This window comes from Anabrus simplex, chromosome 1, assembly GCF_040414725.1.
Source record: "Anabrus simplex isolate iqAnaSimp1 chromosome 1, ASM4041472v1, whole genome shotgun sequence".
Taxonomy (NCBI): Eukaryota; Metazoa; Arthropoda; class Insecta; order Orthoptera; family Tettigoniidae; genus Anabrus; species Anabrus simplex.
The window spans coordinates 1,421,025,827-1,421,038,928 of NC_090265.1; the positions used below are offsets into that span (position 1 = coordinate 1,421,025,827).

Genomic DNA, 13,102 nt, shown 5'->3' on the forward strand with positions numbered 1-13,102 from the left:
ACATTTTTAAATTCTCCATGAAATTTTGAATCAGATTAGTATATTTTTAATCATGCATGTTCCCTGTCGGTACTAAGACACTACCCTGTGGGAGACCATTTTTCTGGTTCCTCCAACAACGTTCTTATCTGGAAGTGTCACTTTGTATCTTAAAAGAAGCATTGAATGATTCTTGTAAGTTTTGTAAGTTTTGAACAGCTTGTGTATGAGAAGTCGGTGGTTGATCGTATCATAGGCAACAGTCAGGTCGATGAAAACAATGCCAGTTACAAGGCCATTCTGAAATCCATCCTCAATGTACTGAATAAGGTTCAGCACTTGGTCTGTGCATAATCATCCTGGTCTGAAGCCTGCCTGTTGATTAATCAGCTTATTGTCTAAGTATAAGGCATTCAAACAGTTCAAATAGTTGCCTTTAGAGAGACAGGCTTGAAGTTCTTGGGGTCATCTGGTGTCTTCTCTGGTTTCAAGAGTGCTACCATTTTTGCCTTAAGGCAGTTATGGGGGATCAACTCAGAACAAATACACCAAGTGAAGAAATTAGTTAATTATTTGAAGGTCTATGCACCAAAATTCCTGATGTGTTCATTCCTTCTTATTCTTCTTCAAATGCCATATCCAGGACCCCAGGTGTTGGCAAACAGCCTGGAGAAAATACCCCTTTCTTTACCTAACCTGAGGAGTTGTTTGGTGTTGTTAATGCCAGTCCAATCTTTGATGTTCTGGAGCCATGATATCGGTGGTCTACAAGCTCCTCATTTGCCTTCTACCTTATCTTGTAATATCGGTTGTAGAAGCCTATACTTTCTGCCTCATAGAACATGGCCTAAATTAGTTTTTGCTGGCTTTGATTCCTAATATCATCTAAATCCACAGATTTTCCTACTTTGAGCTTTTCGATGGCGTTTCTTTTCTTTCTTAGAGGTAAACGGTATATCCTGACAAGAAAGTTGAGCAACTACGGGCTGGGTGAGTCATGGGAGTCTTTCCCACATGGATTTATCAGGCTTCCTGTCCATGATTAGGTGATGGGGCACTTGATTTGAAGTAACATTATAATGGCCTGCACTGTGTTGTTTAATGCCACATAAGTGAAGAAATGTTGTCCAGGCTTTCCAGCTACTTTTTGACATATTGATCTGAGTCTTTTGCCATTTTTCTCCCTTTCTTTTACCTATGAATTCACTGAGCTTGTTGGATATGCCAGTAACCTATTCAGAGAATGGATTCATGAAATAGGTAGCATGGAGTTTTTTTAGCAGTGATATTCCTCCTTAGCAAGTCCTTGAATATACATTCTTCATGTGCCCCTAAAAATTGTATTTTGAGATTTCTTGTACAGCAGTAGTGAAGTCTTTGTATACTTCACAGTTGATGAGGATACTTTCAACAGCAGATTCCAGCTGTAGTCTGAACTATTCCCAATCAGCCTTATTGAAACTGAAATGGGATTGGCTGTATGAGTACAGGGGGTGAATGCTAATGTACTTCTGCACATTATGAGTCGATGTTAGCTGTGTGGAAAGCAGTCACCCACAGTTTTTATATATCGAGTTCTTAAACTGGTATTGATAAAAATGCTGTCAGGTTAGTGTAAATGATCTGGGCTGTTATACTTCACAATTGATGAGGATAATTTCAACAGAAGATCCCAGCTGTAGTCTGAACTCCTCCCAATCAGCTTTATTGAAACTGAAATGGGGTTGGCTGTATGAGTACAGGGTTTGAATGCCAGATGTAATTCTGCACATTATGAGTTGATGTTAGCTGTGTGGAAAGCAGTCACCCATAGTTTTGATATATCGAGTTCTTAAACTGGTATTGATAAAAATGTTGTCCAGGTTGGTTTAAATGATATGGGCTGTTTGGAATCGTATATGATTCTAAGATCATTGTTTCTACCCACCGCTTAACAGCGTCCCCATTTTCCTTAGTCTTACTAGTCCTACTTTGACTGTTAAAGTTGCCTATAACAACTTTGCACACTGGCTACTGAAGTTTGCACATTCTGTCTTGAAAATGGTTTGCAGAGACAAATATTCATGAATCCTTTGGTGGTAGTTAAAAAAGGGAAACAGATACATTTGAACCTGTTTAAATGCCCTCTTACTGAAAGTGAAGTTATTACATGAATACAATCAAGCTCCATTAATTAACAAGATAATCCGCAAGTGTTCTGGGATGAAATACTTTTCCACTTTGAACCCAACATCTTTATACCAACACATCACACTTGAGAAAAAATCCAGATTATTAACAGTATTCCATTTTGATAATCAGACATATGTATTTTACTGTATCCCATTTGGAATTAAGACTGCTGGAGCCATGTTAATTTGTGTGCTAGAATGAAATCAAACTCAGGAAGTTAAGAACTTTACAACATGATAGGTTTTCTTTACAATTTGCTTTACGTTGCACTGACACAGATAAGTCTTATGGCGACGATGGGATAGGAAAGGCTTAAGAGTGGAAAGGAAATGACCACGGCCTTAATTAAGGTATAGACAGCCCCAGCATTTGTCTGGTATGAAAATGGGAAGCCACGGAAAACCATCTTTAGGGCTGCTGACAGTGGGGTTCGAACCCACTATCTCCCGGATGCAAGGTGCGTGAGATGACAGGAAATCAATTAATTTAAAGTGTGCCTAATATCTAATGCTGAAAGTTCTGTGAATGCTACTGATGATGGTTTGAATGATATCGAGGCGAGATGAGAGAAAAAGAATGTGATCTGTTTGCCTGCATTAGCTATGGGTTTGTGGAAACGAAAACAGTAAGAATCTTACGCATTTCAAACAAGGGATTTTTTTGAATGTGAACTTTGTTATGAATGTTCCAAATGAAATCTTGTATGATTACTGTATGACTAGATGGGATGAATGGTTATGTGTGAGATAGATTGGATTGTAGATGTAGTCAGGTATTTTATATATAGGTAGATTGTAGCAAAGGCATTTTCTTTAATTAGGATATCAGGTTTTATTATGTATTCTCCATCTTTCGATACTGATATTAAGTTTATGTAAGTTCTTTCATTTATATCAGGGTCCATATACAGTGGACAGTAGAATAGGCAAGTGTGATTATTGGTTCCTAACCTCTGACGATAAGGTCCTTGGGACATATAATATCCATAGTCTTGCATATATAAGAGACAGGATCTACACCTTAGATGTAAATATTATCAATTTTGAGCTAGTGTTCAGTAGTAAGAAGGGACTGTGTTCAAGGATGTATGAAACAATCAGAGTTGTTTGTATATAGCCATATTATTATTATTATTATTATTATTATTATTATTATTGCTGTTTGGACAAACTGTATTTTGCATGTGTGAATACAATGAAGTAGACACAATGTATATATATCACAGTAATTTAAGTGTTCAGTTATGTCATTCTAGGATTCTGTATGAAGGTCTGTTTTGTGGTGAAACATAATATATGATATCCTCACTTCACCAAGAAGGCGTTGTGTGATAGTACATATATCACACCCTCGCACTGTATTCACAAGAAAGAGAAGTACTTATTTGAATCTGAAGTACAATAGTTATTTGATTATTGTTTGCTTGAAGGAGATATACCAAATGAATGGAGAGTTGCTAGAGTAGCCTCTGTGTATAAAGGAAAGGGTGACATACATAAAACTGAACATTACAGGCCACACAGTTTGACATGCATTGCATGTAAGCTTTGGGAAAGCATTCTTTCTCATTATATTAGACATGTTTGCAAAATTAATAACTGGTTTGATAGAAGGCAGTTTGGGTTTAGGAAAGGTTATTCCACTGAAGTTCAACTTGTAGGATTCCAGCAAGATATAGAAGATGTCTTGGGATTCAGGAGGTCAAATGGACTGGATCACAATTGACCTATCTAAGGCATTTGATAGGGCAGATCATGGGAGACTACTGGCAAAAATGAGTGCAATTGAACTAAACAAAAGAGTGATTGAATGGGTGGCTATATTTCTAGAGAATACATCTTAGATAATTAGAGTACGTGAAGCTTTATCTGATCCTGTAATAATAAAGAGGGGAACTCCTCAAGGCAGTAATACTGGACCTTCACGTTTTCTTAAATATATAAATGATAGTAAAGAAGTGGAATCAGAGATAAGGCTTTTTGCAGATGATGTTATTCTGTACAAAATAATAAATAAGTTAGATGATTGTGAGAAACTGAAAAATGAGCTCGATAGTGTTGTGAGATGGACAGTAGGCAACGGTATGATGATAAACGGGGTTAAACTTCAGGTAGTTTCAGGTAGTCCTCTCAGTTTTACATGCTGCATTGATGGGGTGAAAGTTCCTTTTGGGATCATTGTAAGTACCTAGATATTAATATAAGGAAAGATCTTCATTAGGGCAATCACATAAATGAGATTGTAAATAAAGGGTACAGATCTTTCCACAAGGTTATGAGGCTATTTAAGGGTTGTAGTAAGGATGTAAAGAGCAGAGGGCATATAAGTCTCCGGAGACGTCAACTAGAGTATGGTTGCAGTGTATGGGACATTCACCAGAATTACTTGATTCAAGAAGTAGGAACAATCTAAAGGAAAGCAGCTCAATTTGCTCTGGGTGATTTCTGACGCAGGAGTAGCATTACAAAAATGTTGTAAAGTTTGGGCTGGGAAGATCTGGGAGAAAGGAGACGAGATGCTCGACTGAGTGGTATGTGATATAGATGTTGATTCGCATAGGGAACCTGAAATATTTGTCCCTGATGAGTTAATTTATAATACCAATATAAATGGTCTGTTATTGCACATTATAAATTTTCCAGCTAAGTCGTTCCTGGTTGCCAGCGTTTTGCCCCAGTGTGCTAAGTTGGGCTCATCAGTTGATAAATAGCACACCTACCGGAACGCATGGCTGGTGCGTACTGTGGAGGCTATTGCATAAGCTACTTGGAGCCACCGGCAGTGCCAATGCACTACGAGAGACTTTGTCTCATTACCAAAAATTGATATATATATATATATAAAATATAAATTTACTCATTCCGAACAAATATTTCAGGTTTCCTATGGGAATCAACATCTATATCATCTGCCAGGCAGGCAGTTACTTTCCACCAATATTCAGGCACGTTGTTTCACTTGTGATGCAGCAGTAATTCCATCTATCGGAGATGAGTGGCAGCAGAAGAGACAAATCACATCAAAACAATGATCAATGTAATGTTATTGTTGATCAGTTTTATGAGCTTCGACATTGTAGATCTTCACTTTTGCTTTTCTTCCAACTCTGGGATATTAGAGCATCTTTCATGATTCCCTCTTGTCTTATTCTTCAAGCGATCGCTCCTTCACAATTTTTTCTCATTTTTATGACCATCTTCACATACTTCCTTGTCGATACAGACCGATGAGCACGTTATTTTACACATTAAGACAATCATGACAAAAACCATCACCAGTTAACAGGATTAATCAATATTTCCACGTTAGCAATGCTTGGCGTTTATATGGACTAAGCAAAAAAGGTCCAAATTCATGAATCCTATTATTATAGTTGGTACGGTAAAACCACATAAGACATAAATGATTGAAACTTGTATTCTCTACAAATTTTGTTATGGTATGCAATACTGTGAAGGCTAGTGACCGAATAGATGCCTTTGAGGTGTGGTGTTGGCGGAGAATGCTCCGTATACCATGGACAGAAAGAAGAACAAATGCCTCCATTATAGAAAAACTGAGCATCACAAAACGTTTATCTGTCCACGTTAGTGAAAGTTACCTCCAATTTCTGGGACACATTTTGAGGAGAGAAGGAGACAATTTAGAAAAGACCATTCTGCAAGGCAAAATTGAAGGCACCATACCAAAAGGCAGAACAACAAGTAGATGGTTAGGCCAAGCAAAGAAGATCACCAGTCTACCTATTCACAATATCTTAAGAAGAGCTGAAGACCGCTCAGGATGGAAAAATCTCATTAAGGATGCAGTTACTAATTAAGTGAAGAAATGAGGTCACAACGCTCAGCAATGAGTAAACCGATTGATGATGATGATGCAATACTTTTCGATAGGACTCATAACATAGGTAGGTATGTAAAAAATTAAATTTTAGGCACCTTCCCCTAACCTACCATTTCATCCAGCATGAATAAAAATTATTCAGAACCTAAACTGTAGCACCTTATTCCTAGACTTTACATACCGATTACAATTAAATTCTGTTCACCTCATTTTCTCGTGGTTTGGTGTTGATATGGACTTAGCAACAACAACAAAAATATTTGTGAATCTGTTATCAGAGCCGGTGCGATAAAAATGTATAAGACAGAAAGGATCAGAAATTTAATTCCTTATAACTTTAGTTATGTTATATTTATCAATAGGACCATTAATAACATCAATATTTTAGAATTAAATGTTAGGCCTTTTCCTAAGCTACTATTTCAGTCAGTATGAATAAAATGATTTATAGGCTAGATTATAGTGCCTCATTCCCCGACTTTACATACCAATGTTAATAAACTTAACCATGATAGGTTAATATTGTGTTTGGTCCGTATTGACTAGTCTGAATGTATAATATAACTATTAAGATAGTTTATTTGAATCTGCCTTGATCAATACACTCATTAAATGAAAGAACTATTTATTAAACCAAACATGTTTCGGGAAATCTCAACCATTCCCTTCCTCAGTGGTCAGATCAAAGAACAAAACATTATCACACAATCTTTTGTTTTACAATTTAAAGAAGTATTGTCCTAATACACCATATCAAACAGTAAAGAGAAATATTATAAAAATGATCAATACATAAAATTTTTGTTGAACTGAATGAGAATACTATATAAATTTAGGATCTTCAAGTTTTTCTTCTTTTCTTCTTTTTGCTCCTTAAATGATTATATGCTAGTCTGTACAGTGGGTTATCTTCTGCACTTCTCTCATTTAAACTTGATTCAAAATTATTTTTTTGTAAGGCAAATTTCTAAATTTTCCAAAACATTCATTTATTTTCCCTTTTTGGCCGAATAAAATAATTTCATGTCATTGGAAATGTCTGTAAATTTATGATTTATTTCAATCATATGTTCTCCCATTGCCGAATATCTTTTATGTTTAACCGCATTGACATGTTCTTTGTACTTATAGCCAAACTTCTACCAGACTGTCGTATGTATCCTTGTTTACATGTTTGGCATGTTAATTTGTAAATTCCTGATTTATTAAATATACATTTATTCTCTATCTTTTTTGAATTGAAAATTATCTTATTAGTATTATTATCTATTTTATATGTGACATTGATGTTCTTTTTCCTGAAAATTTTAGCCAGTTGATAAGAATACTTATTTCAAAAAGTTAGAACTGCAAATTTCTTTTTCTCTTTTCGCTCTTTAATTAAAGTTGTTTTTGGTTCATTTTTCACTTTATTTATCATTCTGTTAATAAATAATTTGGAATATCCGTTGCTATGAGCGATTTGATGGATTATATTTATCTCTCTATTATGATTCTTCTTAGACATAGATATGTTCATAGCTCTATTAATTAAACTGTAAAATGTTGCCTTTTTATGTTGATCTGGATGATTGGAGTCATTTCTTATAATAGTATATGTTTGAGTAGCTTTTCTGAAAATTTGAAAATCAAAATGACCAGAATTTCTAGTAACTGTTAAAGCTAAATAATTTAAAGGCCTATTATTTTCAGATTCCATCGTAAAATGCAATTGTTTATCCAAAGTATTTAAATACTCTAATATACCATCAGGTTTAACCTTTTGTTCATCCATAATAACAAATATATCATCGACGTATCTCAACCATGTAATCAATCCATCTATTTTATCCACTATTTTTTTATATTCAATGATACCCATGAATATGTTAGATAAAATACCTGAAGCTGGCGAACCCATTGCTAGGCCTTTAGACTGTTTGTAAATTTTGTTGTCAAAAATGAAATAGTTATTTTCCAAAGTAAATTCTAGTAATGTTAAAAATTCTTCAATTATCACCTTACTTAATTTGCTGTGTTGCATTAAATTCTCTCTTACAATTTTTATATTATCTACGATAGGAATGTTGGAGTGCATATCTTTGATATCCAAACGATGTATCGTGTAGTAGTCTGTTAGCTCAATGTTTTTAATTCTGTTACAAAAGTCAATAGTATTAATTAGGTGCGTCTGGTTATAAAACTTACAGTGTTCTTTTAAAAATATTTGTATGAATTTGGCCGTCTTATATACTGGACTATTTCTAAAATTAACTATTGGTCTAATAGGAATTTCTTGTAATTAAACAGTTCAATTAACATGAACCCAGAAATACCTACTTTAAGGGCACTACCGAAAATTCATAAACTGGACTATTTCTAAAATTAACTATTGGTCTAATAGGAATTTCTTGTAATTAAACAGTTTAATTAACATGAACCCAGAAATACCTACTTTAAGGGCACTACCGAAAATTCATAAACAAGAAACAGTCTAAAGGCCTAGCAATGGGTTCGCCGGCTTCAGGTATTTTATCTAACATATTTATGGATTACATTGAATATAATAAAATAGTGGATAAAATAGATGGATTGATTACATGGTTGAGATACGTCGATGATATATTTGTTATTATCAATGAACAAAAGGTTAAACCTGATGGTATATTAGAGTATTTAAATACTTTGGATAAACAATTGCATTTTATGATGGAATCTGAAAATAATAGGACTTAAAATTATTTAGATTTAACAGTTACTAGAAATTCTGGTCATTTTGATTTTCAAATTTTCAGAAAAGCTACTCAAACATATACTATTATAAGAAATGACTCCAATCATCCAGGTCAACATAAAAAGGCAACATTTTACAGTTTAATTAACAGAGCTATGAGCATACCTATGCCTAAGAAGAATCATAATAGAGAGATAAATATAATCCATCAAATTGCTCATAGCAACAGATATTGAAAAATATTTATTAACAGAATGATAAATAAAGTGAAAAATGAACCAAAAACAACTTTAATTAAAGAGCGAAAAGAGAAAAAGAAATTTGCAGTTCTAACTTTTTGAAATAAGCATTCTTATCAACTGGCTAAAATTTTCAGGAAAAAGAACATCTGTTGTATACAAAGAACTTGGTATACAGTAACACAACATAAAGTTTATTTCTTCAAGAGTTTTATACAGTATTTACAAGAAATAAAATGAAACATGTCTTGAAGCTTGATTGAATGCACGCAGTTAATGCTGTTATTAAATGATAGACTGAAAGTCTGTGGCACAAATATATATTTACAGAGAGAGAGTCCTATATACACCTTTACACCCATCTTGAGGAGATAGTCTATTTCACTGGGAAATGTCCGTGGATAGTCAAAAACTATCGTAGAGAGAGTCGCGTTAATATAATGCTAGTTTTGGACTTAGACTTGCAAGGAACTTGTATCAATATCTTAATTCGCAGAATGCTAAGATAGTCATCAGAGCACTGGTGAGGACTTGGGAGTGTAGCAGAATGCTTGACTCAGGGCTCGACGTGGCTACGGGAATCAGGGAAGATGAGGCAGAGTCCTGAGGTGAGACCTCACAACCAGCAATCTGTCCACCTGTTCAAGACACATTTTTAAGAGGAATGCCTCCGTGTTTGACTTGCGGTGTGGGCTGGCTGTTGGACAGTGGGGTAGTCCTCGGTAAGGCGAGGAATGTCGCTCCTTATATAGCGCTTGGCTGATGTCACCGACGAGCATGCCAGGCGCAGTGCAGTCCTCTCGTAGGCTCTGGAAACATCGGTGATGCGGCGGGTTGCGGAGCTTGTAGGCGCGGCGCTTGAGCGCGGAGGACACACACAACAACATCAATGTCACATATAAAATAGATAATAATACTAATAAGATAATTTTCAATTCAGAAAAGATAGAGAATAAATGTATATTTAATAAATCAGGAATTTACAAATTAACATGCCAAACATGTAAACAAGGATACATACGACAGTCTGGTAGAAGTTTGGCTATAAGTACAAAGAACATGTCAATGCGGTTAAACATAAAAGATATTCGGCAATGGGAGAACATATGACTGAAATAAATCATAAATTTACAGACATTTCCAATGACACGAAATTATTACATTTGGCCAAAAAGGGAAAATTAATGAATGTTTTGGAAAATTTAGAAATTTGCCTTACAAAAAAATAATTTTGAATCAAGTTTAAATGAGAGAAGTGCAGAAGATAACCCACTGTACAGACTAGCATATGATCATTTAAGGAGCAAAAAGAAGAAAAGAAGAAAAACTTGAAGATCCTAAATTTATATAGTATTCTCATTCAGTTCAACCAAAATTTTATGTATTGATCATTTTTATAATATTTCTCTTTACTGTTTGATATGGTGTATTAGGACAACTTTAAATTGTAAAACAAAAGATTGTGTGATAATGTTTTGTTCTTTGATCTGACCACTAAGGAAGGGAATGGTTGAGATTTCCCGAAACATGTTTGGTTGAATAAATAGTTCTTTCATTTAATGAGTGTATTGATCAAGACGGATTCAAATAAACTATCTTAATAGTTATATTATACCTTTTTTACATACCAATTTTCATCAAATTCATTAAATTTTAATGTGTTGCAACATATAGACATTAAATAGCATCAATATAAAAAATGCATTCAAGAGGATAGAGCGGCACGTAAAAATTCCTCAAAGTATGAACATAGTGAGGAGAGTTCCACGTTACAGAGCCCTAGCTGAGCAAATCATCTACCCCAGGGGTAGAAATTCCCACTGTACATCGGCTTTGTCTTGAAGATGTGTAAATATGTTTAGAAAAGAAAAATATGTCCACAATAAAATGACAAACCCTTATTGGCTAAATACTTTAATTTCAACAACACTTATTTTTTATTATTTTTTTAAATTTGCTTTACATTGCTCCAACATAAATAGGTTTTATGGTGACAATGTGTTAGGAAAGGGCTAGGAGGGGGAAGACAATGACCATGGCCTTAATTAAAGTGCAGCCCTAGCATTTGCCTCGTTTGAAAACTGAGAAACCACAGAAAACCATTTTCATGGCTGCCAAGGGTGGGCTTCGAACTCACTATCTCCCAAATGCAAGCTGATAGCTACATAACACAAACCATGCAGCCACTCGCTTGATGACAATACTTACCGTACGGTATATATTCTAATGTTAAAACATGTGGCTGAGACCCCTACACATTCCCATTCAAATGCTGTTTTACAAGAATTATAAGCATTGAATATTTACTTTCCAATTATATCCTCTTCAGCCCCAACACTCACATTTTGGGATAAATACACAGATATCATTGTCTGGAATTTCAGTACTGCCAATATGACCATCATTAGCAGTAGACTATATTTTCTGCTTTTGAAGTTTTACAGATGAGTTCCTTAAGCCTATGTGATTTCTGTTCTGATGTCCATTTATATGGATCAACACATAATCAATATCAAAAATATACTGTTCACCTTCTTCTTCAACACATTCTCGGTCTGACCTTGTATCTGTAGGAAGAAGAGACTCAAGAATCCGCCATTTGGCAAGGTTCATCTTAAAGTAACTCCAACAACAAATGTGGTTTTTCTTAATTTGTAGGACCAAGAAACCCCTAGAAAGGGCTGTACAACTCTCACAGTAATCCTATTATGATAATCTGCATCCCTGTCCTTTACAAACACACTGTAGCTTTTAGTATAGGGCATTTAAAAGGCCCAGAAAGGTTTACAAAATTGTGAGAGTCTGTGAAGTTATAAAAATAAGCACCGAGAACTCACCACAAACAAAATTGTTGGGCAATTCGAATTACACTGAAATTCAGGAATTAAAATATATTTGTCCTCGCATATCGACATAGAGTCTGAAGAGGACATTCACCATTGAGGTACTGTTGTACATTCTACCGTGTATAAATTAGTCAATATTATACATTAATAAATAGCATATTAATACATATAACCATTTATCCTAAAGGATGGATAATTTATTTCTAATACACTCTTAAGATAAGTACAATAAGTCACACAGTTAAAGCAAAATTCTGAAGAGTCCTTAGAAATACATCATAAAGCAGTTCTACTGTACCTCATCATCTGGAGTAGGAGCAATAACTGTAATCTTCATGACAGTGAAATCAGCAACACAAAGACATCTGAGTAGAAGTAATAATACACCCAATATCCACGAACAAACATTGATCCAACTTGCAACCTACAAAGACACAAGTGAAAAAATATTGGCTAAGAGAGAATTTTCAAGAACACAGACTAACAATGGGCATACATACATGTATACAAGTTAATAATACACTGTTATGCCTATCAGTTCTCAGCCTGCAAGTTTTTGTGAATTAACTAAGTGTCTCAACAAACCTCTATTTGCAACTAGCTCTGTGACCTCATTTAGTTTCACACTTCTTATCATTCATTCTGAGTACCGTAATGATGGGCTACTTGGACCCTTAAGATGTTACTTGGACCCACATGCAAAAAAAAAAAAAAAAAAAAAAGTTTTCATCTTCTGAAGTCCGTTATACAATGTGATATCCAAGTAGTTCGCTGTTCCTTCCATTAGGTGGCATCAGAATGTAGGACTATGCAAGTTTGAACTGGTTTTGCAGTAATCTACTAAGCAGCAGCACGGTCTATACAGTGGTTCGACTAAAGTGGCGTGATTTGTTCACTGTAAACTTTTATCTGTCCACTGTATCTTCTTGGAAGCCAGAAGATTGGTAAGAAACATGTAAGCAATTACATATAGGGCAACAACATGCTGCAGGAATCTTTCTCAGACATAGCAAGGTTTTTGTAGAAATTTGTGATTTATAGAGTGAGTACACATAACCACAATAACCGGGCCACTTGGTCCCACGTCTAGAAGTGGGTCCAAGCAGCCTGCAACATTTGATTTATCTTGTAGAATGTGATAACTGGCCTGTTTCTATAATTTACATACTTCAAAATGTAACTTTTTTTTTTCTTTCCTTCACAGGTCTGAGCATTATGGTGTACAAATATAAAAGACTGCCTGGAAGTCAAAAATATGCAGATCATTCTGACCAACAGCTTGAAGAATGTTTATCACTGATTCAGTCACG

At 34.9% G+C, this 13,102-nt stretch overlaps 1 protein-coding gene across 3 annotated transcripts in view; it reads right to left on the reverse strand.

Moving 5' to 3' along the window:
- The window catches only part of LOC136858381 (transmembrane protein 179), a 267,306-nt gene that overhangs the window by 81,136 nt on the left and 173,068 nt on the right, over positions 1 to 13,102 (reverse strand). For all 3 annotated transcript variants that reach the window (XR_010858634.2, XM_067137882.2, XM_067137883.2), the window contains exon 4: positions 12,091 to 12,216. Coding sequence is in view for 2 of the 3 variants with exons in the window: in XM_067137882.2 (XP_066993983.1) it covers positions 12,091 to 12,216 (126 nt within the window). In the remaining variant the exon portion in view is untranslated. The remainder of the gene's footprint in view (positions 1 to 12,090; positions 12,217 to 13,102) is intronic.